General features: G+C 58.2%; 5 protein-coding genes across 5 annotated transcripts; all 5 read left to right on the top strand.

Moving 5' to 3' along the window:
* Positions 1-565: 565 nt before the first annotated feature.
* LMXM_33_2190 (putative dual specificity protein phosphatase) lies at positions 566-4714 on the top strand (the record flags this gene model as incomplete). Its single annotated transcript, XM_003878723.1, has 1 exon — positions 566-4714. One exon carries the CDS (start codon positions 566-568, stop codon positions 4712-4714), a length of 4149 nt encoding a protein of 1382 aa, XP_003878772.1.
* A 4370-nt stretch (positions 4715-9084) lies between these two features.
* Positions 9085-13722, top strand: LMXM_33_2180 (conserved hypothetical protein; the record flags this gene model as incomplete). Its single annotated transcript, XM_003878722.1, has 1 exon — positions 9085-13722. One exon carries the CDS (start codon positions 9085-9087, stop codon positions 13720-13722), a length of 4638 nt encoding a protein of 1545 aa, XP_003878771.1.
* An 884-nt stretch (positions 13723-14606) lies between these two features.
* Positions 14607-16304, top strand: LMXM_33_2170 (putative 8-oxoguanine DNA glycosylase; the record flags this gene model as incomplete). The annotated part of the gene is made up of 1 exon (XM_003878721.1): positions 14607-16304. The coding sequence occupies one exon, from the start codon at positions 14607-14609 to the stop codon at positions 16302-16304; it is 1698 nt and encodes a 565-aa protein (XP_003878770.1).
* Positions 16305-17593: 1289 nt separating this feature from the next.
* On the top strand, positions 17594-19069 carry LMXM_33_2160 (conserved hypothetical protein; the record flags this gene model as incomplete). Its single annotated transcript, XM_003878720.1, has 1 exon — positions 17594-19069. The coding sequence occupies one exon, from the start codon at positions 17594-17596 to the stop codon at positions 19067-19069; it is 1476 nt and encodes a 491-aa protein (XP_003878769.1).
* A 1840-nt stretch (positions 19070-20909) lies between these two features.
* LMXM_33_2150 (putative eukaryotic translation initiation factor 2-alpha kinase precursor) lies at positions 20910-25319 on the top strand (the record flags this gene model as incomplete). The annotated part of the gene is made up of 1 exon (XM_003878719.1): positions 20910-25319. One exon carries the CDS (start codon positions 20910-20912, stop codon positions 25317-25319), a length of 4410 nt encoding a protein of 1469 aa, XP_003878768.1.
* Positions 25320-25941: the final 622 nt, after the last annotated feature.

The raw sequence follows: 25941 nt of genomic DNA, 5'->3' as shown, positions 1-25941 counted from the left end.
AATTCTGGCCGCCTGCGCTGACACCAACTGCCGATCGAACCGCGAGCTGTCGCGGTGCCGTGTGGACAGCTCTAATGAGAAGGGAAACGGGTGCGCGCCGCACAGCCACGTTAGCAGCTCAGCCGAGGTTGGCGATGCTAACGTATCTGAGACCATCCTGAGTGCTAGCACAATCTACATCAGTCGCGTAGGCGGAAGCGGTGGAACTGAAAGGTTCGCCGGTGTTGGGGCCGACACCAACAACGATGGTGTGGGACACTCGCCTGCTGTCGGTGCGGCTGAAGGCGGCTCTACGGAGCACGGCAAGTTACCGCAGGTGGCAGGGACAGCGCTTCCCAAGTCGCAGCCGCCGCACGCAGCAGCAGCAGCAGCAGACACAGCGCAAAACGGGCACGAACAGCAGCAGCTTCAGCTAGGCGCGAGCTCCCATGTCACGTCGCATGAAGCCTCTCTCGCACCGCAGAAGTTGTCAGCCCGTGCACTCCGCATTGTGTCGCGCGTCGATTCGATTGTGCGCAAGTGTGGGGGACTCGATGCGGAGCGGCGCACAGAGGAGGAAAAGGTCATGTACGAGGTGCTCGACGCCCTCCGCACCAGCTCCGTTGGTCTGCTGTTTCTGAATCACCCTGAAGTATCCTTTTCAAACCGGTCGTGCGTAATCTGCATCCCTGATTTCCATCAAGACGAGACAATCGATGGCTACCGTTTGCGCGCTGCCTACAACGCCGGCACCATCGGGCGAAGCTACTTCGCCACCCGTGACGTCGCGGCGTTGTCGAAGAGGTGTACGCCGACACAGGGCTCGAGCGACTCCCTTCCCGACGATGCCCCCAAAGGTCCCGTATTCTGCATCCTCAAGGTGATCAGCTTTGTGCTTCGCCGCCGGCTGCTGGAGGAGGTCACCGCGGAGCAGCGCGTTCTCGTCAACATTGTGCACCAGAACGTGCTGCATATCAGCGACGTTCTCAATGATGAGGCGAAGGAGAACATGATTGTGATCACCAACTACCATGCAAAGGGCAACATCGTCAACTACGCAGGCCGACTCTCGCACGACCCCGACAAGCTGCGCCGTATCCTGATGGAGGTGGCGGTGGGTCTTCGCATCCTGCATTCACACCGAATCTATCACCACAACTTGAAGCTCGACAACGTGCTCGAGAACGGCGAGGGGCACTTCTGCATCACCGACGCCGGCTTCTGGCGTCTCTTCGCCGTGCAGTGTCCAGAGGATCTCGTATTCAACGGCGAGTTGGCCTGCCTCCCGCCCGAGGTGTTCGACCCGGAGGGCGCGTACGCGACAGGCGAGGTCAATGTCGTCTCGGACGAAGGCGCGGCTGGAGTGGCCGCGGTGGATATCTGGGGCTTTGGCGTACTCATGTACCGCCTCGCCTACGGCTGCGATCCGGTCGAGATCGCCGAGTGCTCCTACGCGCAGGTTCATGAGCGGCTCGAGAACTTCGACCTGAGCTTCCCAGCACGCCCGCACTGGAACTTCGCGTACGACATCGAGGACGCGATCAGACTCTGCCTGCAAAAGGAGCCGTCGAAGCGACCAAGTGTGCTGCGGCTGCTGCAACACCCCTTCTTCAAGCACAGCTTGGTCTTAGGCACCTCGTCATTGATGCGCAAAATTTCCATGACGAGCAGCTTAGCTTTTGGTGTACATATGGTGGGTGGCTTCGGCGACCGGACGATGAGCGCGTTGGCGCCGAGAGGGGCCTCGATGAGTAATATGGCCGTGCCAAACTACCGTACGCAGCAGCGAAACGGCTTCCAGGTGGACGCTTTTCTTGGTGAGGGCCGCTTCTCGGAAACGATGATGGTTCATCTGCGCCGCAGTCAGTCCAAGCAGTTCGCCTTCAAGATTATCCACAAGGCTATTCTAAAGCGGCTGCAAGCACCTGGGCGGGAGAGATGGGCGCGAGAAATGCGCCGCCAGCTCGTTTTCTCCCGCAAGGTTGACCACCCAAACGTTATGCGCTTCATCGACATCGTGGAGGACAAGAAGGCGAACTGCTTCGTGGTGCAGGACTACATGTCGAGTGGCGCCATCGAAGCCGTGCCCCCGGTGAATGGCGACAACTTGTCCCCAACGCTGCAGGAGTTCTTAGTGGATGTGCTGGCTGGATTGGTACACCTGCACGACAACGGCGTAGCGCACCTCTCTCTGGTTCCGACGAACATATTCTTTTGCGAGCACACCTTGCACTACCGCATTGCCGATTTTGGACCGCTGTTTGTGACGGCAGACGCCTTGCAGGACTCCATCGCGGAAGACGCGCCGCTCTACACGCTACCCTCGTGGGTGCGGCAGCATAGTCCCTTGCATGGCCCCAGCGTGGACATGTTCTGTGTCGGTCTCCTTGCCGCCTCGGTACTTCCGGAGCTCTTCAACACGGTATGGACAGAACTGCTCGACGGTGAGAAGAACAGGGCGTTTGCCGTCGACACGGTACTTACAGCCGTGCGACAGCCAAGGGCGCAGCTGACGCCAGCGTTGGTCTCCTTCATCGAGGAGGCGCTGGTGGGGAGGTTCCAAGACGCGCGAGCGGCGCTGAAGCACACGTACTTCAAAAATCTGAGCTTAGCGCAAAACTTGCCAAGGACGATTGTCGAGGTCACGGAGGAGGAGCTACAGAGCGCCGTGCACTCGAAACCCGAGACGCGCGACGAAGCCCGCATGCTAGACGTCCTCGCCCAGGACCCGTTCCAGGAGAGCCAGATGCTCAGTTCTGCGGGTGACGCCACGTTACATGGCAGCGACTCATGCACCGAAGCCTCCATTATCGCCGGTGCCACAGGCGAGAAACCCACGGTTCTCGTCTTCCAGGGCGAGAACCTGCTCTGCGGCCAATGCAGCGCCGAGCTGACGGTGGCGCTCTACCAGTGCTCCGACTGCGACGGCTACATTCGCTGCGGCAAGTGTTCTGTAGGCAACTACCACAAGGACCACCACGAGTTAGTGCCGTTCCTGATTCACACGATCGAGCACAGCAGGGATGGTGCCAACAAGGCCGTGCTGGTGCAGCCGTCGACGGTGCCGGATGTGCACGCGCTCGAGACGCTGGAGATGACGGCGAACTTTCCGGTAGGCTCTCTTACGGCACATCTCGTGGCGCAGCGCGCGGCGGAGCGGTCGATTGCGGTGCGCAGCACTGGTGGCGGCAGCATTACAAAAGGCATGTTTGGCGACATAGAGAGTGTCGTCCACCTTTCTGACGACATAAGCGAGCAGAGCATTTCGGTCAACATCAACGGTCGCAGCTTGATCAGCTTCCGTGGGTTTGGTGGGATGTCCGGTGGCGGACTACACCTTGGCAGCGGCGTCAACAGCAGCAATACGGGTTTCAACACGGTAGGCTTCCCATGTGGCCGCGCGGATTCTGTGACGCCAAAGGACTGTGGCTCGCTCTACTTGCCTCCGCCGTCGAGGCTCTCACTCATGAAGGACAAAGAGGCGAGGAAGCTGGCGCTTCCCAAGGCGGCGGAAATCGAAGACGACGACTGGCAGCAGGAGCTGGAGCGCTGCCGCACCAGCCATCACTCCGAGCTGCTGCTGTACAACTACAGTCTGGACGAGGTGCCGCCGGAGGTGTACGACCCACCGCTGCTGCAGGTGGTCGTCTTGGATATTTCACAGAACAATCTTACGTCGCTGCCACATGAGCTGAGCTTCTTGATCCACTTGCGCAAGCTTGTGGTTTCGTACAACAAGCTCTCCGAGCTTCCGGATAGCCTTGGCAACCTTAGCGAGCTCGAAAGCCTCGATGCAAGCCACAACGCCCTAGTGGATCTACCGCAGACGTTCATCTACCTCAGCTCCCTCACCTCGGCCGCGCTGGACTACAACAACTTCTCCAGCATTCCAGATAGCTTGCTGGATATCGTTGCTCCTCCGCTATGCTCCAGCGTGTCGAACGTGATGGATTACTTCGCCATGGCCTCACCGCAGGTGAACGGCGCGCGAATGGCAAGCTTCGCGGGGAACATGGCCGGCTCCTTTGTTGGCGGCTCCAACGTGAGTAACTCCAAGACAGTGATCATGTCACCCAAGCTGAAGGTGATCTACCTCGCCGCCAACGACAGCCTGACAACCCTCCCGTTGCGAGAGCGGCTGCAGCGCTTCGACGACCTCACGATTGCGCTCGACAACGAGCCCTCACTCTACAAGGACTACTACGAGAAGAATCTCGACACCGAGCTGCCCAATATTACGGTGAACTGGAACAAGCTGTACCCGGATGAAATTGTGCCGTATCTCTACTGCGGCAGTCTCCGCTCCGCGCAGTCGCAGATGGTGTACCGGAAGCTGAACATTACGTATTTGCTCACTGTGGGTCGGCAACTGGTGCCGGTGCCACCGGAGGGCGGCCATCACAAGGTCATCGTCGTGGACGACATCCCTGGCGCGAACATTCGCATGTCTTTTCACGAGGCCGTTAACTTCATCGAGGAAAGCCAGTCGAAAAAGAGCGGGTGCCTGGTGCACTGCTTTGCAGGTCTGTCGCGCTCTGCCACAACGGTGATTGCGTACTTGATGATTAAAAGGGGCATGCGACTGGATGAGGCCTATCTGGTGACCAAGAAGGGCAGACCGGCAATTCTCCCAAACAAGGGCTTCTTTGATCAGCTGGTGGAACTGGACAACGAACTGTACCCCAAGCCAAGCCGGCCACTCGACATCGAGTCCCTCGGGCGCTCAGCAAACTGAACAAAGGCAAAACAGAAGGAGGAGGCCCTTTTACCGCCGCATGACTTCCCTCACATCCATGTCTATGCTTATGTGCCCGTGAGCGGGTATGCTTATTCTCTGCTCTTCTCTTGCATCGATGTACGCCGTAGCGTCTCGACACGCTCACTCGCCCATAGACACTTGCTTCTGTACCATGTATGTACATATATATATATATAGATGTGTGTGTGTGTGTGTGTGACTTTGCATCCTACCCCACCCCCAATCTAACTCTTTTTCCAAATGTTTTCTGTGTTGCTTCTATTCTCGTGTATGGTGGCGCCGGATCTGGTGCCCTCGATGAAATCCAAGGCGAGGAAGCCCCTCCCCCCCACACACACCACCACTACCACCCAAGGAAGGAACTCTGCGTCACCACTGCAACATTATTGCAGCGTGGAGGGAGGTGCGCAGTAAGGAACTCGAGGGAGGATGCAATCATGCAAGTTCATATCGGCGGCAGAAGACGAAGGAAAGCGGGTGGAAAACGAAACAGGGCGACAGGAGGAGGTGCTGCAGGAGAGAAGCGCAGAGTGTTCATGTGCATCTCCCCAACTTGACAGAACGCACGTCCTAGTTGAATAAAAGGGAAAGAGGAGCTATATACTGCGCGCTTTCCTGTGACTCTTTTCTCCGTTCATGTAACGTTTTACGTCCGTGCCGTTCCTCTGCTACGCTTGCCGTGTTGCCTCTTCGCCTTCTCTACGGGCGAACGGCAAGGAAGTGACGGAAAGACAATGGAGCGAGGGAGGGGGGGGGCAGGAATTCCGCGATGTGGTTGACGAAGGCGAAAATTTGCCTCTCTTTGTTGTTTCAGAATTTTCTTTTCCGTGTATTCACCTCTTCCTCTATTCCCTTTGTTCTCTTTCCGTGCTCATCCTCGTGACTGCGGTGCCAACGGTGGTGCATCGGAGAGAGTGGAGTAGCAGGAGGAGAAGTTGCCAACTGAAACCCACTCCGCATCTGAAGGCACCAACGACGACGCACACAAAAGGTCAGGCGTGGAAGCCGGCTTATGGCGTAGCACGTGCCTCGTTCTCTCCTGCCTCCTCTTTTTTTTCTTTGTGCAATCTCCCCATCTCTGTTTCTCGTCTTTTGTGCTGGCTCTCGTTGCGATGACGATCGCTTCCTTGCTTGTTTTGCCACTTCTCGCTACCACTTTCTGACGATATGTTTTCCCGTCTTATATTCGTTTTTTTATTTGTTTGGCCTTTCCTCATCCCCCTTCGTCGCTCAGGTCGCAGTCCCTCATCACGGCCGGTATCGTCTTCTGAGTCTCGCACACCACACACACACACACACAAGCAAACATACTCTCTCCCCGTATGTGTGTCGCTGTCACAGTCGTTCCTTCGTCTGTGAAACGCTTCGTTGCTTCTTTCACACGTATGCGCCTTACGTGGCCACCCCCGCTTCCATTTCCCCGTCCCTCCCCCACTTCCACCCCCACTGCCGTCATGTCTGTCGGTGTCCCTCTTGCTTACCCGACGCCCGCCCTCGTTAGAGGCACTCTTTCTTTTTTATCTACGTTGAAGGGTAGGGGCACCTTGGCGTAGGGAGGGGAGGGGGTCCGAGCGATGCTTACCGCTACGCATGTCGGCGAGGAGGTCCCGGGTGGCGCTGCGCCGGTGCGATGGCCGACAATGGACACAGCTTTTGCCATCCCTATGATTGGGCATGGCGTCCGCGCGACTCGAATGTATCCTGCCCCCGGCCCTCAACACTGCCTACTGGGTGGTGGGGGGCCTGAGTGTCACCCCCGAGGGTGGGGGGATGCACCAGGGGTGGCGACCGTCGTGAGGAGGAAGCGGCTGTGCGGGGCCCTGCGAGGCCGCAGGGTGTGTGGTGGGGGCAGGCTGAGGCAAGGGTGTCGTGCTCTCACATGGCCGAGTCGGCGCGTTGCTGCGACGCGTGCGTCTAGCGCGACTTGGTGCCGCGCGACTGGGGCCTGTGACAGGGCGGGGTGGAGTGGAACTGGGCTCACGCTGTAGGGCAGAGAATGTACACGCGGGAAAAAGAAATCACATGTACGTGCTCTTTTTTCTTTCAGTGTTTCTCACCGCTCTCGTTCGTCGTTGAGCTGGCGACTCTCCACTTCTCCGACTCTTTGTTTTTTTATTGGCTCGTCTCGGTGTAGAGTCGCTGAGTGGCGCCGGTGAGCGTACGAGTGTCTTCGTGGATGGGCATTGGGTCGTCGGTCTCTCTCGTCGTTGCTCTCTTTTTTTTCGCTTATGTGTGTGTGTGTGTGCATTATCTCTGTCTGTGTGTGCTCTCAACATATGCGATATTTATATTTATATATATAGATATATATATATAGGTATATTTACTTCTTATTGTTCGTGTCACGTGTTAACACGCCTGTGTCAGTTTGAAAAAAGGCCTCGCTATCCATGGTAAACAATATGAGATGTCCTTCTTGCGGTGGTTTTGCCCTTTGGGTGGCTGTTGGTGTCGTAGGCTGGTGCAGCTCCTGCTTCCTTCTTTTTGTCTGGCTTCTATTCCGTGTGGCTCTCTCACCCGATGTTGCGTTTCTTTGTTCGCGCTACTTGAGTCGTGGTGGGAGGATACAATGGTTGCCTCGTTTTCCTTTCTCTCCTATCTGTTGCCATGTATGAAGATTTCTGCCCTCGCTTTACTTCTCTCTCCCTCTTCTCTTCATTCTTCACCGGCTGAACCTCTTCGTGGTTTCCTTTTAAGTGTTGACGTGTTCTCGTTTTTCTTGTTGTTGTCTCCCTCCCCCTTCCCTTCCCTTCCCTTCCCTTGCCGTGCTCCTGATATTACTCTCTGTCTCTGTCTCGGACTTGTGGTGACTCCTTAGTTCACTGCCGTGTCTCTCTCTCTCTCCGTGTAATGCTTCTTTACCCACAGCTCTTCTCACGCTATCTTCTTCGCTTGTTTTCTTTGCTACCCCCGTTCTCGTTCGTGCTGGTATGTGTGTGTGTGTGGTGTGTTTGTTGTGTTGTGTTGGATTGTGTTGTTCTCTCTCTACCTTAGTTTCTTCTGTCCTTCGACGACAAGAACCTCCACCCCCTCCCTCCACCTTCGCCGACGCACCCGCCCACACCACCCACAAAGGAGAAGGAAAGAGGGGGAAAGGAAGCACGAACTTACAATGCCGCGTTGTACCCCCTTCCCCTTCCCCTTCCCCCTTCCATCCCATCCCATCCCCTTCCCTACCTTTCACCCTCCCTTCGTTCTTCCGTCTAGGCGTCTGTGCCGTGGAGTGGCACTCTTTGCTCCCGTGTGTGAGTGCTTCTTTCTTCTTCATTTTTTTTTTCTTGTTCATAAAGCTCGGTCACTGTCTCTGCTCAATTTTTTCCTTTTGTGGCGTGGGCTCGTCGCGTGCGTGGTCTCTTTTCTTTTTGTTTTTTTTTTTTACTTCTCCCTTCTCACACAGACAGACACACACAGACACTGACACCCTCTGCTGGCTCGTATTGCGTCGATTTTCTCCTCCTCCTCCGTTGTGTCGAGGGTCCAACCATGTTTATTAGTGTCCACCTTCGTGCGCGGTGCACTTATTTCGTTGCGGTTGTTGTTGTTGTTGTTGTGTGTGTGTGCTCCTTATTGTCCTTCCTGTGTCGCATGTTTATTAGCTTTCCTTATCCTGTTTTCTGTCCATCTTTCTCCTGCGCTCCAGTGTCTCTCTCTCCCCGAGTGGGGGGACTTCTGATGCTCTCTGCCGGGGTTGTGGGCAAAGGTACTGCCGACGCCAGGTAAAGACGAACTGAGGTTGCCCCCCTCTCTCCTCCCCGAAACCAATAAAGCTGAGAAGCATATCAGGAATTCCGCTGTGACACGTGACGATGCCCCTCCCCTCTCCTTCAGAAGAGCACTGGAGGGAGGGGGGGGGGGGGCTGCATCTCGGCTCTGCCTGTGTGACTGATGCTATAGAGTTGAGCTACCCCTCATGCACACACACACACACACACACGCATCATCTCGTTGTTTATCTCGGCTACCCGTGATGTGTGCGCCCTTCTCCTGTCTCTCTCTCATGATTCTACCACCTCCCCATGTGCGCTTGGCTCTGTCTTCCAACCTCCACCACCGCCGATTCCTTCTCTCTTCTGTTTGCGTTGTCATCGCTAGGGACCGATCCCACCTGCCCCCGTAGCAGTATTGTGGGCAGCTATTATTGACATATATATATATGTAAAAGGGCTAGCGTTCCGTATTACATCTCCATACCTCCCCGTTAGGAGAAGCTTCGCGCTCCCCGCAACACGCAAGAAACGTTGTCATCACTGCCCCATTCAAACATCCTGTGCGTCTCGCTCCTCGCGTCCTTGCGACGCTCACGCTTTTTCTGTTTCGTGGCTCGAGAGCAGGTACACGAGGGTACAATGAACGCATCGTCGTTGTTGCTTACGCCGTCGGTGGTGCAGCGGCAAGAATCTTCCGTAGCATCCCACCTGACCTCCTCACCGCTGCTGGTCGACGTGGTGTCGTTCGAGGCTTCGCTGCAACGCCTGCTGTACGAGAAGGTTTCTGCGGACGAGCAGATGTGCAGCTACTCGGTGCAGCAGGCGTACCGCGGGCTTCTGTACGGTGTCCGTGCAACCACGCTCACGTTGACGGGGACAGGGGTAGGTACCGCGAATCACGAGCCTGTGTTGGCTCCGTCCAAAGATGGCGCGACGCATCGAGACCCCGCTTTGTCAGCGGCGACGTCGACTGACGCGTGCGTGCTTCGCGGGTGGCAGGCAGTGCTCTATCGCATGGCGCTTGCGGCCACCCGCTCTGCTGCGGACTTGGAGTGTGTCATCTTTTTGAGCACCCGTATTCTCTGTGACCCGGCGACGGCCCACGGTCAAGGCAACGAACGGCCATGCTGCACGCACGAGTGGACGCAAGCGCTACTGCATGGACTGCCACTGAGGGGTGCGGTGAAGGGCAGCAGCGAGCACAAGGAGCTCGATGACCGATTTGTGCGCCTCGTGCATGCAAACCGACGGTACCAGCTTGGATTTCTTCTCATTCTGTCGAACACGCTCCGCATGTTGGCCAGCGGTCACGTCGAGGGCCAGCGGCTTTGCGCCGAACACACAGAACTGTTCACCGGCATTGCAGAGGGGATGGTGCCAGCTGCTGCGAGCTACGTGGAGGAGTCGATGCGCGAGAGCGTACTGCACGCCGCGAGGAGAGCGGATGCCGGCGGCGCCGCCCCGCTGCCGAGCCGGCTGACGGTTGAGCTGAATCACCTCGTCGTGCACTGTGTGTACTGGCTGACCACAGACGTGCTTTTGGCGCACATGGACGGCGAGGCCGACTCATCCGTGGACGCCAGGGAGGCAGCATTCAAGTCGGGGAGACGGAAGAAACGCCCACCGGTGCTCGATCGTGACCTACCAGCGTGCCTGTGGGGGTGCATCACAATGGTCCGCAACGCGCTGCGACGCAGTTTGCGTTGGGTCGCCGAGGAGTTTGACCACCGCGGCTCCCGCACAGCAGCGACGCCGGCAACGGCGCTGCTGTCAGCTGTCTCGAAGCAGCTCGAGGACGTCTTCACAGATGTGGTCAAGCACCAGGAGCTGCTGCAGCACTCGCTCCTCAACGCGACGCGCGAGTTCAACGGGGCTACATCACACAACGCACGGAGTCTGACGGAGATGACATGGGCCCACACGCTGCAGATGTGCTTCCTTGTTCGCAACTTGACTGGCGTGTGGGTCGCCGTACACGGAGGCCTGGGCGTGTCGACGGCGTCGGCAGATTTGGTTCTGCCAGCGTACAGGGATGTTTTGATGTTCATGGCTAGCGTCCTTCTGCGCGTGCCAACCCTGCAAGATGCGAAGGAGAGCGAGCGGACAACCTTCATGGCAACCGATGCGGTTTTGAGTGCGTGCCTCGCGCTCGTCGCAGCCGCACCCACCACAGCGCTGCAGGCGGATTTGTGGGCCACAGACAGCGGCGTCACACAACAGATCCACGCTCTTCTGGTGCAGCGGGCCTTGCGGTACCGCAATGAGCGGGTGCTTAGGTTAGCCTCACTGCTTTCGCGCGCCGTGCTGGATGCGGCGGTTCGAGGCGGCGCCCTCGCTGGCTTCGCCGCGGACTCGTCCGACCAGCTGCTAGAGCTACTCGAGAGCGAGGATGACGCCGCGTCGCGGTGCGTTGGTGAACTCCTGTGCGTATCTATCCTTGAGCACCCATACCGTCTTATCCCTGCGCTGTTTCGTATGCTGGAGCACGGTAGCGCGGTCACGCGGCGACACGTGCTGGAGGTGCTGTGTAACCTACCGGACCTCGTCTCGGAGCAGCGCGCCGCCGAGCAGGACACAGCGGCGGAACCTCCGTTGCACTCCAGCGTGTCAGATACCGTGGCGCCGTGGTCTGGTGAGCATTCGATGTGTATACGGGCACACCGGCGCAACGTACTCCGACTCCTTGCAGAGAACCTTTTGCTGCGGCTGCAGGATGAGGAACTGTGCGTGCGGCTGATGAGCTCGTCCTTGTTTGCCAAGGTGCACCCGGACGATGTGCTACTCCCCCTCTTGAACCTCTGTGTGCAAAGAGATGGCACGGGACGTAAGCAAAGCGCCGCGCTGTCAGCGTTGATCTCGGTTGTCACCGCACACACGGACACAGTGGAGACGTACCTCTTGCTCTTGCAATGCGGGTATCAGTGCCTGGCGGCGGCGAGCGGCGGCGCCCTCAGCGCTGGAGCCGCGCCTGGAGGTGTAAAGATGGATCCTGACGGTGGAGACAGCGAGCAGAGCCCTACTATGGTGCGGCGACCGACTCCGCAGACGCCAGGCGACATTCTATCGCAGGCCCTCCTCTACTCAGCTGATGACATGGGAGGATCGGCGCGCAACTTGTCCTCGACACCGGCGGCAATGTCCAGCACAGCGGGCGAGATGGACGCATCATCTTCTGACGCGCACGCCGGCAACTGGCGTCGCAAGGAAGCGCAGTTGCAGACAGCGCTTCTGACGCTCACAGATCGATGGGTGCGGGCGGCGGCAGCGAGGTGGACGTACGCTTGCCATTCCCTCCCTCTCCTTCAGTTTCTGGCCCGTCAAGCGAACTGCGGAGCGGGTGACGGCACAGCTGATCATGCCAGTGACTCTGGTGCCCCTGCCGAGGAGTGTGTGCAGTGGGCCATGAAGTACACGCTGCGGCTTACCGCATCGCTCACGGGCCTCGTCAACGAGGACCTCTCAACGACTGACCAGGCTCGACTGAACACGATGCACCTTCGGGCCATCTGGGTCACGTTCTTTGCACAAACGTCGACCACGGAAGGACCGTCTGATGACAGGTGGACACGCCTTGTTTGCCGTTCAGGAGGCGCCGGCAGCGGGGGCGAGGCAGGCGCGTCGGAATGCCTGCACGCCGTACTGCTGCCGCTCCTGTGTTTACGCAGTTGTGCGCCAAAAACATTCGCTGTCGAAGACGCGACATTCGTGACCGATGCGGTGGAGTCGCTTGAGGAGGGCGGCGGCGACGATGACGTTTCCAGTATTGTGCGCCGACTGTGGCGAGTCCTCTGGCGCGGCGTCACAATGGAGAAGAAGTCGAATGCCACGATTTTTGCCGCGTACCCGGAAATTCAACGGGTTGCGTTGGAGGTGGTGTGCCGCTTTCCTGCGAGGCTCTTCTTTCATGCATGGACGCAGTGGACAGCGGCGCAAGCAAAAGACACTGAGGCTTCCAACGCTTCTAGCTCGCCGGGCGACGGGTTGTCGGCGTCGAGGCTGTTTGCGTATCGGGTGTACCTCTTCGGCGTGTCGTCGTACCTGGCCGCTGCGAGTGTGCAGACAATGTCGCGGCAGAGCGACCCATCAGCATCGACGGCGGCGGTTCTTTCAGCAGATCACGGCAGTTACTTGGTCAGCGACTTGCAGGCTGTCCTAGACTACCGCGCCACGCTGGAGCGGCTGTTGAACGTCACGTTGCCCCAATGGCTGATGGAAGAGGAAGGGGACATATCTGTCAAGTTGCCATCGTCGCAGCAGGGGGGCTCAGCACAAGCAGCCGGTGTAGCGGGACCCAAGATACCTATCGGCCAGGACTCGAGCGAAAAGATGGAGGCGATGAGACAGCGACTGTGCGTCGCCGCTGTCGATGCGGCAGCCGTCGTCGGCGTTGTGACGCTAGTCAAAACCGACGGTTTTCCAACGTCATTTTCTCCACCGACGCCCGGCAACAGCTACACCTCCGTGCTCCACGCTCTGGGCAACAGTCTCCTCGAGACGCCGCTGACAGAGTTGGCGAAGGCGTACAGAGCCGCCGAGAAGCGCGAGACGTCGAAGAAGCTGCTGAGGCACGACGACACGGACGGTGAAACGGATTGGACCCGGCAGCTGACGCGTTTTCAGCTATGCCTCCGCATTCATCAGTGCATGCTGAACGCCATCTCTCTTCACCCCGCCGATGCGAAGGGTCTGCTGCTGTGCTGGTTTCGCGGCTTCCTCCGCCCGATTGTGGAGCTCTCGAACGCTGCTTGCAGAAGCGTGGTAGGGAGAGAACTGCACGAGTGTCGTGCAGCCGTGGACGCATGCAGTGTTATTTTTCAGGCTGCTCTGCTGGCGCGCAAGATCGGCAGCCCCACCGCCCCTGCGTTGACCAACTCGGCAGAAGACAAATCGTCGGCCTCGTCCTCTCTCCTCGTACGGCTTGAGTGGGAGGAGAGGGAGGCGCTTGTGAGCTTTGCCCTCGGATGCGTGCGGTTCACGGCGTCGGCAGCGGTGCAAATCGTTGGCGTCCGCCTCCTCTCTGCGGTCCTTGTCGCTGCACCCGAGCTCTTCCTGAACATGGAGGTGTTGAGCACTCAGACGGTCATGTCGAAGCCTTCCATCCGTATGGGTTCTTCAGCTTTGCCCTGCTGCGCGTTCGAAGATGGGCAGCGGCTTCTGAGCTCCGCCGCGTCTGCGCTGCAGTCCATCGCCCTCATGCACCCCGATCGCCCAACCCGTGTTCTGGCAGATGAGGTGTTGCGCATGCTGGAGAAGGTGGCAACGGCGAGCGGCACGTGATGACCTGGGCGCGAGCGTGGAGGTGGTGGTGGACTGGAGGGCTCGCGTTTGCCGGCGGACCCCTTCGTGCTACCACCTTCTCTGTGCGGCGGAGGCGATGCGTGAAACAGAGCTGCTTGGGGATTGTCAAGAAAGGAATGTTAGCGCACAATACTACTCACATATGCACCACTACAAACCTGGTGTTTGCGCCTGGATGGCGCGCTGCTCTCTCGAGCATGGGGGAGCAGAAGAGGCGCCAGAATGCCGAGTTTGGTTATTGACGGACCATCACGCGCAAAGGCTGAACAGCAACAACCAAAGGTGTGTCTGTGAGTGTGGGGATGGGGGAGGGGTGTGGCGGGCGGACTTCCTACAGCGCACGTTGCCGAATGGCTGCTCTGGCAGAATAGCAGAGCGAATGAAAGCCTTCCAAGGACGCTTTCTTCTTGGGGTCGTAGGGGTGCCCGCTGTTCTTCCCTCCGGGTTGCTAACGTTTCCCGCCTCCTCGCCTCCTCTCTGCCGACTCATTTGTGAAAGCAGTCTTGATTCTGAATTGCATTGTCTGCGTGTGCCTGCGTTGGCGTGTGCACGTTCGCACGCCTCTTCCCTTGTTGGGGCATTGCTCGACCGCTTGATTCCGCCCTCTTTTCTTGTTCTTTATTTTTTTTGATTTGCGCACTTGCGCTCTTTCACATCTTCTCTCGACTGCCATGCGGCCCGCTAGGGTGGTGAGGAGAGGCGCCGCGCAGGGAGCAGCGCTGGGAAGCCGCAGGGACACCTTCGGTGTTTTTTTTTTGCGCTTCGTTGTTCCTCGCCGTGTCGCTACTGAGAGCGCGGCTGCGCTCAATTTTTTTGTGTTCCTAGGTCTAGCATGGTCCTCTGCACGGATAAGGATGCCACCAATGACGACGTCGAGTACGGCTGCTCTGCACTCGTGGCGGGTGCTGACATCGTCTCTCAAAGCCAAGGTGAGTCTTCAAATGACGCTTTGCGGTGGCCAGTGCTTTCACTGGCACCGAACGCCGCGCGGCACGTTTGTTGGTGCCATTGGCGACGGCGTCTTTGAGCTGCGCGAGGCGCAGTGCACTGCAAAGCTGAAAAAACAGGAACTGCGAAGGACCGCATCACAGCCGCCAGTGTCGACAGAGGCGAAGCAGCGGCACCAGGCGAACGCTCCTGCATCCACCTCGGAGGCTGTCATGGGCAAGAGCGACTGCTTCTCATGCTGCTGGATAGAGTACCGGCGACTATGGCCGCTAGCTCACCCAGTGCGCCTCAGTGGCAAGGGTCGCACGAGCCCACTCCCATCATCATTGCGGCCCACAGGTGCATCATCAGCGCCCACCGTAGGGGAGAGTGACGAGGAGATGCTGAGTCGCTATCTCTCTCTCGATGTCGATCTTGACAAACTGTGGCAGGAGTGGACCGACTCGCCAGAGACTCGCAGGCATCCCCTCGTGGAATACCTCGTCGGCAATCGCCTTGAGCGACAATTCTTGGGCAGCGGTCACGACCAGCGTGTTTGCGAGCACGACGAAGCACAGGCAAACCTGTACATTCCCATCCGTCATGTTCGGCAGGATTTGCACTCTTGTCTCTTCTCCTTCCTGTGCTCGCAAAACAACAACGTCACGCGCATCACAGGCATGATCTACGCACTCTCCCGCGCCTACGGCGACCACCTATGTGACGTCCAACTCGCCACTGGTGAGGTGCGAGCACCGCGGACGTCGGCTGCTGATTGGCGGTCCAAGGCGACACAAAGGAAATTCCAGTCGGCCGCCGCCGCAATCAGGAGAGACACCATTGCATATCCGTCGCTGAAGCCGCACAGCTCAAGCACCAACGCTCCGGAATGGCTTTCGGTGTACAGCTTCCCCTCACTCGAGCAGCTGGCGGCTGCCACGGAGGACACGCTGCGCAGCCTCGGCTTTGGCTACCGCAGCAAGTACATGGTTGAGGCTGTCAGCTTTATCCAGACGCAGTTGCCTCCACCGGAGCTCCAGGACAAAAAGGCGGTGGAAGGGAAGATGCACTCCCCTCCGCACCTAATACGGCAACATGGGGCGTGCTATCGAAACGGCTTCTACTCTGCTGTGCTGAGCCACCACAGCCACCACCACCAGCATCAACGGGACATGCTGCTTCTCCTGCCGGGCGTGGGGCGCAAAGTGGCAGACTGCGTGGCGCTCTTCGCGCTGAACCGCACCCACATTGTCCCCGTGGACACGCACATGGCGCAAGTTGCGGTCGAGTACCTTGCAGCCCCACGCGCCGTGACGGCGGTGGGTCGTAAGCGTTCTCGTCGAGGGTGTCCGTTGCCCGAAGAGGAAGCCCACTCACCAGATAATTTGCTGCTGGAGTGGAGGAAGCAGGCGGAGGCTCTCAAGGTGAAGAAAGGCGCGTCGCCAGCGTCGGTAAAGGCAATAGGGGAACACGGAAGCTCCGCAGCGTCCCCGCCGCGTGCCTCACGAAAAACGCCTCTCCCACCGTTGTACGAGCGGCATCATAACGCCATTCAGGACGCCTTCTGGAAGCTGTTTGGCAACTATGCTGGGTGGGCTCACAGCATTCTCTTCTACTACCGCATGCGCAAGTGAAGCACCTGCGCGGAAGCAGGGAGAACTCTACGAGGCGCGTGCCCTTTGCTCTCAGGCGTGAGCAGGCATGTGGTGATGCCGTGCTGCTCTTCGCTTTTTCCCGGCTTGCCTGCGCTCCTCACTGTCATCACAGAACGCTATCATTGCGATCGATTCCAAATATGTCGAGAAGGCCAAGGAAACGAGATCCCTGTTCGAATCTCATGCAGCTCCATCTGTGCCAACGCAGATGCGAGTCGCGGGCGCACCGTCGCTGTCGCAAACATCGCGGCTGAGGCGAAGGCGCCGCCGACTAAGCTTGGTAGGATAGTGTGCAGTGAAATGAAGTCGCGACACAAGCGTCACCCCCACCCCCTCTCCATCGGCTCGCGCATCATAGACGCCGCTGTCGCCGACGCTGTTGGCAAAAGAGTACTCCATGACCGCACCGTCCGCAATCGGCGCGTGCGAAGGGCTGCGACTACAAACGGCAATCACGGAGCGACTCCTCTTCCGCGCCCCGGCCGACCTGCTCCCCGGCAACGCCTCTCTCTTCACATTAGCTGTTTCTGCGAGGGCTGTCGGCCAGCATGCCCGTTTCTGATGATGATGAGGTCTTTCACTGCGAGACTCGGGATCATCGGGGGTATCAGGGTGAGGGACGTGGCGCTGCAAGGCGCAGCTGCATTCACACGCATCCGGTGGGTCTTAGCCAACAGGAGAATCAGGCCTACACATTTCCGTGTCCCTCTTTGTCGCACCCGACGAAGAGCAGCTGCAGATGGTGCGCGGTCCCGCAGTTTTTCTTGGCGAAAAATGCGAGGAACACGTCCCAACGCAGACGTGTGTGGAACTCAGTGAAATTGGCCGCGAAGTTGAAGCTCGTGCACTACAAGCAGGAGCACACAAGCAGACACTTTGTCCGCTGGATTGCCCTGATGATGCACATGATGCGCGGGTGACAGAAACGCGGATGTGAAGAGGAGGGGATTACTCTGTTGGGAAAGACATGTCATCAACCTCAGCAAAAAGGAATGCAGTCGGCCTTCATCTTTCCATTCTCTCTCCCCCTTCGGTTTCGTAGTGTACTGCTCCTGCAGGCGTCGCATTACAAGGCGACATGTCGAACCATAGAAGCACTTCCCCCCTCCTTCCTAGCTTGTCTGCTCGCGATTGGGTCGTAGCGACGCGAAGGCACGCCTACACACTTACACGGAGGCGGTAGGTGTGCCGAGAGCTCATTTTTTCTCACCATCACTTCTCCGTCTGTCCTCATTCCCTGCAAAATACTTTTTCTCAAAGCGAAGCTGATGACGGCAACATCGCCGTCTAGCGCCGTGGATCTGCTGCGCTTTCTTGCACTTTCGCTCGCCGTGCACGCCGACGCCGTGTGCTGCGCCGTAGACGACGTCGAGGCCGCAATTGTAGAGTTATCCACAAATGATGAGCATCTTGACATCCTTGAAAATGAGTTGGCCGGCTTGCTCGATAGGCAGCGGCGACTGCACGTGACCCGCTCCATGATTGCCTTCTCGCAGGATGAGCGGCGCCGTGGCATGGAGTTGCGACGAAGTGTGCAGGCGTCGACGCAGCAGTACGGCAACAAGCGAATCCAAACGTCCCGCACACCATCGAACAGATCGGCATCCCTGATGGGCGGCACACCGCGTCGCCCAGGCGAAAGATTGTCCGTGGATCTGTTTCCAGGTGAACCTGAGCAGGAGTATGGAGCGTCGGCGGTGTCGACGCGGGGACTTTCCACGGCCACATCATCGACTGCACCGTGCGCGGGCTCCGAGGCGGACTCGGTCGACGCGCAAGTCGAGCGACTCAAAGCGCGGATCATGCATCTCGACCGCTACTCGCTGCGGGGCAAGCTCCTCCACCTAGAAAAGCAGAAGAACGCGGTCAAAGAGATCGACCTGGAAAACCTGGTGGCACGGGTGGTGGACCCTTTCGAGTTTCCAGCCTCCGTGCGAGCTCTGTGGTGCGGTGCCGCATCCTCGCGCTCGACCGGCTCTCAGACAAGCTCCTGTGCACCGTTCACAGCGGCCTCTCATCGCAGCGCACGCTCTGGGGATGTCACTCTTGCCCAGCACGCAACGGGTAAGGGCAGTGTGGTGAATCACACAAACATAGACCTGCTGCTGGCGCGGGCATGTCAGCGGCTGTCTGGGCGTGCCGCTGACGCATTAGAGGCTCTGGCGTCGACGAACGTCTCAGAGGCGAGCGCAGCAGCGCATTTGTTGGGGTGCATGGTGTACGCTGCCGAGTTGGACTCCAGCGGGAGCACCGACCTTGCGGCAGTGCAGGAACTGCAGAGGATGCCTCGGGATACTCTCTCCCATCTCTATGACCAGTGCGTGCGCAACAGTGTGTGCGAGGCAAAGCTGGACGGCCGGTGCTTTGGCGTTCGAGGCACCGTGCTGGGAGCACAGGATTTCAACGCCCTCCCTGCGGAGTGGGCCACATCGCAGTCGCTCAGTCACGTGCCACTGGATGAGATCCTACCCCCTGTTCGGCATCTGCTATCGCCTCGCTTCAGCTTTGCGGATGTGGCGGAGCTGAAGCAGCTACAGGAGAGGCGAGTTGCATTGCAGGAAAAGCTTGTGAAGCTCCTGGTAGAGGGGCCGGAAAAGGAGGCGGAGCTGCTGCAAGACATTGCCGGGAGTCCGCGCGACCGCGCGGCCGCAGCGGCACGTCTGGCGGTGGCCGAGATGACCCCCGTCTCAACATCGGTGCACGCCTGGAAAACAATGGTCCTGGCCCGTGGTGATGAGCGCTGACGGTCTCTCGACGGTGGTTCGTAATGGCGCCTTCGTGGACACACGTGTGCGTGCCGAGGATGAGGTTTCTGCCTGCGGTGCGGTGGTGCGCCCCACCTGCACCGTACGTCTGTTTCCGTCCATGTATCATGATTTTCATCCCCCCTTTCTGGCAGGCATGATTGCCGCTTTTTTAGGGCGATAGCGGGAATCCCGACGTGCTCTGCGTGTGGCCTGCGGACCGCCTGCTTTGGTCGGTTTTCTTTTTTCTTGTAGGTCCTGGCTGTCTTTCTCCGGATTGAGGATAAGGTCCCGTGTACCAGATTCTTTCCCTCTTCCATCTCCCCGTTGCATTACCGCCATCTACAGTGGAGGAGCATCCCTGCGTCGTGCAGAAGAAAGTCCACCGCATCAACGTGAGAAGAAGTCGGTGTCAGAGAACGAATAACACCGGCGTTGAGCGAGGAAAAGCGCGCGTGGAGGAATTCGCATTTGATGGTGACTCGCCACGCATGTACCAATGAATGCTCAGGTCGTTTCTCGAGGCGATTCACATAGACTCTTCCCAGGTCAAGTGTCCCACCGGCGCCTGCTTTCCTGCGCTGCTCAGCCGTCTATGCTGCACCCAGTGTATGCTACTCGTCCTTCTTGGCATCTTTGCCTGTGCCACATTATGCTTCTGCACAACTTCCTCTACGCATGTTTGCTTCGCCGCACTGTCGCTTCTCCCTTCTCCCCGCTCTGCTCCCGATACGTTGTGTGCGCACCGCCATCGTCCGTCACAGTCGGATCACATCCCCTTCACTGGTGTTTTTTTTCCATCATTTTTTTCTTCTATTGGTGCGTGAATTTGTGCTTCGTTTGTGCTCACGAACTGCGTGCCGGCAACTCGTCTCTCCTCCACGCATTCCCACACATTGGCTGACACCGCTACATTCTCCCTCTCACCTCCGCGGCTGCTGCTTTATTATTATTATTTTCATCTTTTTTTGGCTGTTTTTTTTTTTCCGTTTGCTGTTCTTCTTCTCGTTGTATGCAATCCACGGCACAGACACGCTCCTCCGCCTGCGCACGTGCCATCTCGGCCGGTCTCCCGCTCTTGCCTCCTTTTGTTCGATTTTTTTGTTTTGCCAGAAACTAAAAAGGAAGAGCAAAGGGCACACAGCGCAGCATACGAGGAAAAGGGGAGGAACAAAGAAACGCAACAAAAGACGCCAAACAAACACACAAACGGCACAGACACGCGCGCCAAACGCACACGGACGCCAGTGTCGGCAATAAAATTGGCGACGGCGCTGCCAAGGCACCGCTCAAGGCGACATTCGAGAGATACGACTCTGTTCTCTGTTCCTTTCTCACCCATAAAGAAGACAACCTGAACGCTTAACCGACAGAGCCAAGCGCCCACGTGCTGCCACTGTCTGCGCTGCATCGCGTTGCAACGGCTAAGGCAGCGGGAGTGTGTGCGTGTGTGTGAAGGCATTGTCACACTCCGTGAAAAGAAAAGAAACGAAAAATACACATCTCAGTAAGGGGGTGTGGATGAAAGGTACGCGTACTCTTTTATTTTTCTATTGACGCACATCCGCGGCTCACTTGCTGCACCAAACTCCCTCTCAAACGCCCTCTTTCGCGCCCTTTGTGCTACGCGGCGTGTTGGAAAGATCTTTGTTTTTTTTTCTCCTGTTGTTGTCCTTTCCGCTTGCTCTTCTGCCGTGCGTGCGCATTTGCTCGTTTTGTGAATTCGTCTTTTCCGTGCGCGTGTTTGGGAAAGTCTGGTGTGGACGTATGCTCTGGAACAGTGCACAGGGCTCTTTTTGTCTCCGCCGACGTTTTCGTTGCTGCCGTGAATTGTAGGTGCATGCCACAGGATGCACGTCTCCAGCCTTTCTCGTTCGTTGGAATCGAAGCCGCGGTGAGGCGCGAGCAGAGGCGGCGGAGCGCGGGGAAGCGCTCGGGCAAACAGGGCGGATCGCTTACGCGATTTGTTCTCTTCCTCTTTTTGGGTGCACTCGTGCTATGCTCAGTGTGCCGCTCCCAAGCCCAGTCTGTTCCCTTCGACCCTGCGCGGGACGTCGGAGCGGACGAGACACTCTCCAACGCAGCATCCGCGCGGAGTGTGGCACTTCGCTACACCTTCCCCGGCAGCAGTTTGGCGCTTCTAGTGACGGAGAGCGGTTATCTGCACGCCTATGATCTGGAGCGTGGCCACCATGCGTGGTGCGCCGACGCTGGGGGTGACATGATCACCGTGACAATAGACGTGCCGCCGTCTAAGGAAGCGATGCTGCGGGATCCACTAGCGCTTCCGTTTCTTGTGCGTGGCAACAGTCTATTTACACGCGTTCCGTTCTTCACGTACAGTCATCTAGACTCCGTGGATGCAATTGAGCGGCTCGAAGGGCTACCGCCGTCCCTCCGGTCCTACTTCTTTATGAACATCTCAACGCTTCTGAGGCGGCAGACACTCTTTTTGGGTGGCACCGATGTGTACGTGACGACCTCAGTACAAGTGGCGGATCTCGACGCAAGTACAGGGCGCCCTGTTGGGGGCCGGGAAACTCCATCGCAGGCTTTTTGCAGCAGCAACGCCACCAGAAGTCCACCACGCGGCGACTCAACGCCAGCGTCTCACCGCGTCCCGCACAATGAGCTTCTTCCTCTACTGCACATTGTCCGCTACAACATTGTTTTGCACGTGGTGAGGTCAGGCGAGTACAGCTGGTCAATCTCTCTCTCGCAGCTGCGCATGTCGCCTCGTGCAGTCATTCAGTCGAGCTTTCCGTCGCACTTTTCCGCACATAACCCAGCCGATACCTCGTCGTCGGTTCCTACGGACGACGACAGCGAGCACACGCCACGCTTCTTCTCGCAGTTTATGCGCAACATGTTCGACTACGATGACGAGCATGTCGTGAATGTGGCCTACAGGCGTGCTGCAGATCAACAGGCCGACCCGAAGCCCGCCGCGCGGACGTCGACGGCGATGATGAGCAACTGGCAGCGCACCCATACTCAGACTGCCGATTACATCAGCCGCGTACTCAGTGTACACCAGCTCAATGCAACTCATGTCAGTCTTCGAAGCGTCCACGATGGCAGCACGGCCTGGACATCGACTTTGCCGCATGTGGCGCGCGAGCCTTCTGCAGACGAGCCAAGTTCGACGGCGTCATCCTCGAATGCAACCTCCACTTTGATCGCTGCATATGTGTGGGTAAGTGGCGCGGATGATATTTTCCGCGTTCCAGTGCTACGCTCGGCCTTCGGCGGCTTGGCAGAAGAGGCGAAACAGCTTCGCATATCCATGGAGGCGGATGCGAGAGGCGACGCATTTACAGATCTGCCGCGGCTCACATCTGCTTCGCTCGCTGGGGCTCTGGTGCCCACAACGCATACCGCCGGCGGTATGCAACTCTTGACAGTTATGCAAAGCCGTGGTTCAAGGCGTGGTAGCTGTCGCGACAGCGGCGCATGTGGCGAGTGGACTACCGATGACATTGAGGCTGATGAGCGTGAGGAGACGGAACTCGCCGCGTACTACCATCAGTGCAGCTGGTGGGAGACGCCGCCTCTTTCCTGGCCGTTGCTGGCGGGGGCATTCAACGGAGAAAGTGGTGCAGTGACTTTCCAGGCTATCGACTCAGCGACATCGTCGAGAACGGTGACGGGCACGAGCGGCGTCTACTCTAGCGAGAACCCACTCTTGGGCTTCGGCAGCTCGGGTGCGGTGATTAAAACCGGCTTAGCTTGGCGCACCGCCGCCTTTATCTCTTTTCACGTGCTCTGCCTCGCCGGTTCCATCGCGTTTTTGTGCGCCGGCGTGCCGCCACGGGGGCAGCTGCAGCGCGCCTGGGCCCAGGCGGACCGCAACCGTGACCGAGTCTCCCAGACGTCCTCCTCTCATCAACAATCAACGCAGCTGCTCCCGCAAGACCTCCTCTCCCCGCACGGCGGAAGAGGCACCCCGTTCAACCTCATACTGGATTCCTTGTCGATGGACACCCTTGGTTTGGGCCCTATACCGACAGCCTCTGCCTCCATAGCGACTGTGTCGCTTCCCCACTCAGACGACTCACTGCAGGAGCAGATGCGGCAACACCAGTTCGGGCACCTCAGCAGGTCCCCGCCACACTCGCCGTGTGTGTACCCGACGCCGGAGCAGGTGCGCTCCCTCAAATATGAGGAGAGTGAGAAGATCCTCCCTGTAACCAGTACCCCAGCGACCACAACGACCAAAGGCACCGCAACTTCATCAAAGGTGGGCTTTGGGATGACGTCGTCCACAACGCGACAGAAGGTAAAGACGTCTGAGACGTCAGTGAAGAAAGCGGCCGCATCGTCCTCGAGTCCGGCCGATTCTTCCGCAGCCGATAAGCCCGTCGCATCCGTGTTAAACAGCTCGAGCGACGACGACACGGTTGACATCGACCTCGGCGAACGCTGGTGGCTGCGTGCACAGTTTTCGCCGCGGCAGCATGCAAGTGCCCCCGTGCTGGACGAGACGTTCTCTGACCGCGGCAGCAGCTATAGCCGCTCGCAAGCGAATACGGGAACGGAGGAGGAGGGCAAGCTGTTCCAGCTGCACTTCAAGGTCCTAGAGAAGATCGGGTTTGGGGGCGAGGGGTCTGTGTTCTGCGTCGAGCACCGCGTGACACATGCACGGTACGCCATCAAGGCGATTCACATCCACGAGCAGGACGAGGAGCGAGTGGTGCAAGAGGCCGTCCTGCACAGCTCCTTCGACAACGCTAACGTGGTGCGCTTCTACTTTTGCTGGATCGAAGATATCGCCGTGTCGACCGCCAACCGCCTGGAGCTGTGCCACCACGACGAGGACGGACTCGATGCAACATCGCTGGCCTACAGCGACAACTCACTCATGGTGTCCACATCCGACAACACAAACGGACACAGGACCGACCACGACACCGCCTCCAATGCTGGCGACACATACCACATGCTCTTCATTCAGATGGAGTACTTCCCACGCGGTACGCTAGCAGATTGGCTGCGTCTCCGCACCGGCTTCTTCCGGCTGGAGGTGCTACGCTACATGAAGCAAATCGGCGAAGGCTTGGCGTACTTGCACAACCAGGACGTGGTGCACCATGACTTGAAACCAACGAACATCTTCGTCTCCAACGACAACATTCTCAAGATCGGCGACTTTGGGCTCGCGAAACGACGCGGCAACGCTAACGGGAACGCTGGTGACTTGGCGTCGAATGTCGCGGGTGGCCAGCAGGAGAGGTCGGTCGTCGGCGGAAGCCCACTGTACTCGAGCCCAGAGCAGACACGTGGCGAACCGGTGAACAAGCCATCCGACATCTTCTCCCTCGGCATCATCGCAGTGGAGATGCTGTGCACCTTTACCACGCTGCACGAGCGCATTCGCATCTTGACCGATGCCCATCAGCTCATCTTACCTGAGGAGCTCGAGGCCGAGTTCCCTGACGAAGCGCAGTTGATCAAGTCTATGCTGGCGGCAAACCCGCTCCAGCGACCACCAATACGAAAGCTCCTTCGGCAGATCAACAAGCTCATTGTTGCGCTGGAGGCACAAGAGAGCGATGAAGAGGCCGAGAAGCTGCCGTCACCGACCCCTCTCGACGGCGCCGAGCGCTCGGAGTCGCGTAACGGCAATTACAAGGCCACCATCTCTGCTCTCGTCGACGACAGCGCGACAGCCATGGCAAGCAGGAAGACCGACAACATACCATTGAGCACAAGCGTCGCCGCTGCGTCGTCGTCGGGTGGTCGACCGGTTGCCACGGATCTCGCAAGCAGTGGCCATGTCGACTCCCTTGTGGAGGTCCAGGATTCCTTTCCGTCGCCGCTACGGGAGCCGAAGTCGCATGTGGGTTCGCTGCCCGTCTTCCCCAGTGAAGCCGCCACTGGTACCAGCGTTGCCGAAGCCTCGCCCATGGCAGTCACAACGTCAGCGCATGACAGCGACGCCGCTTCTGTGGGAAAGCATATACCTAGCCGAGGGGACTCGCTTGCCTCTCTCCACGCCCCAGCGATGGTGAAGCGTGGTAACACGTACCACCACCGTCGTCGCGGGTCGACCAGCCCGAACATGGAGGCGGAAATAAGCCGTCTGCAGATCTCTGAGATGGTCGCGCCCGGATCTGCGTCCCGACAAGAGTTTTTTGCAAATGACCCCTACGGGCTGCCCACAACCCCGGTAATGTACACAGAAGACGCTGATCTGTCCACTATCCTGAAGCGCGACCTACAGGATCGTACCGTCTCCGCGCCAGACTGAGCGGGCCGCAGTGAGGAAAAAGGGTTCGGTGGCACGTTTCTTTTTGTCTGTGGATGAAGCACCTCTTCTCTTTATATATATATATAGCTATATATAATGTGTCCGCTATCGTGCGTCTTGTCGTTGTTCTTCTTCACGTGACGCATCTATACTTGATGAGAGTGGTTTTCGTGTGGGATGGTGGTATCTGTTCTCTGCTCATTTTGTTCGCCCCCCTCCCCCCGTGCTGCCCAACAGCCGGTAGCGCCAACGGACTTCCCTCGTTTCCTCTTGTTTTTTTTCGTGCTGTTCGTTACACCTCCTCAGACGAGAAGCTGCTGCCCTCCCTCTTTTTGTATTTTATCGTTCGTCTCTGCTCGCGGCGTTGCTGGAAAGGGGGAGCACGTGAGGAAGGTGCGCGAATGTATTCCTCCTTCCACAGCCGGGTCGCAGGGAACGCGAATAATAGTAAAAAAAAAGAGAGGCAGAGGAAAGTCACATCGCAGTCGTTCCGTACGCTGTTTCTCCAGTCGGGTTCACGTTTCGGCGTACTGGTGTGAACGTGTCTTCGTTGACGTTCTGCGCATGCTACGTCTTTTGCGCGTGTGGTGTCGCGGAGGGGATTTTGTTTTGTCTTTTCTTT

Source organism: Leishmania mexicana, chromosome 33 (genome assembly GCF_000234665.1).
Source record: "Leishmania mexicana MHOM/GT/2001/U1103 complete genome, chromosome 33".
NCBI lineage: Eukaryota > Euglenozoa > Kinetoplastea > Trypanosomatida > Trypanosomatidae > Leishmania > Leishmania mexicana.
This window is presented reverse-complemented; position numbering and strand designations above follow the sequence as displayed.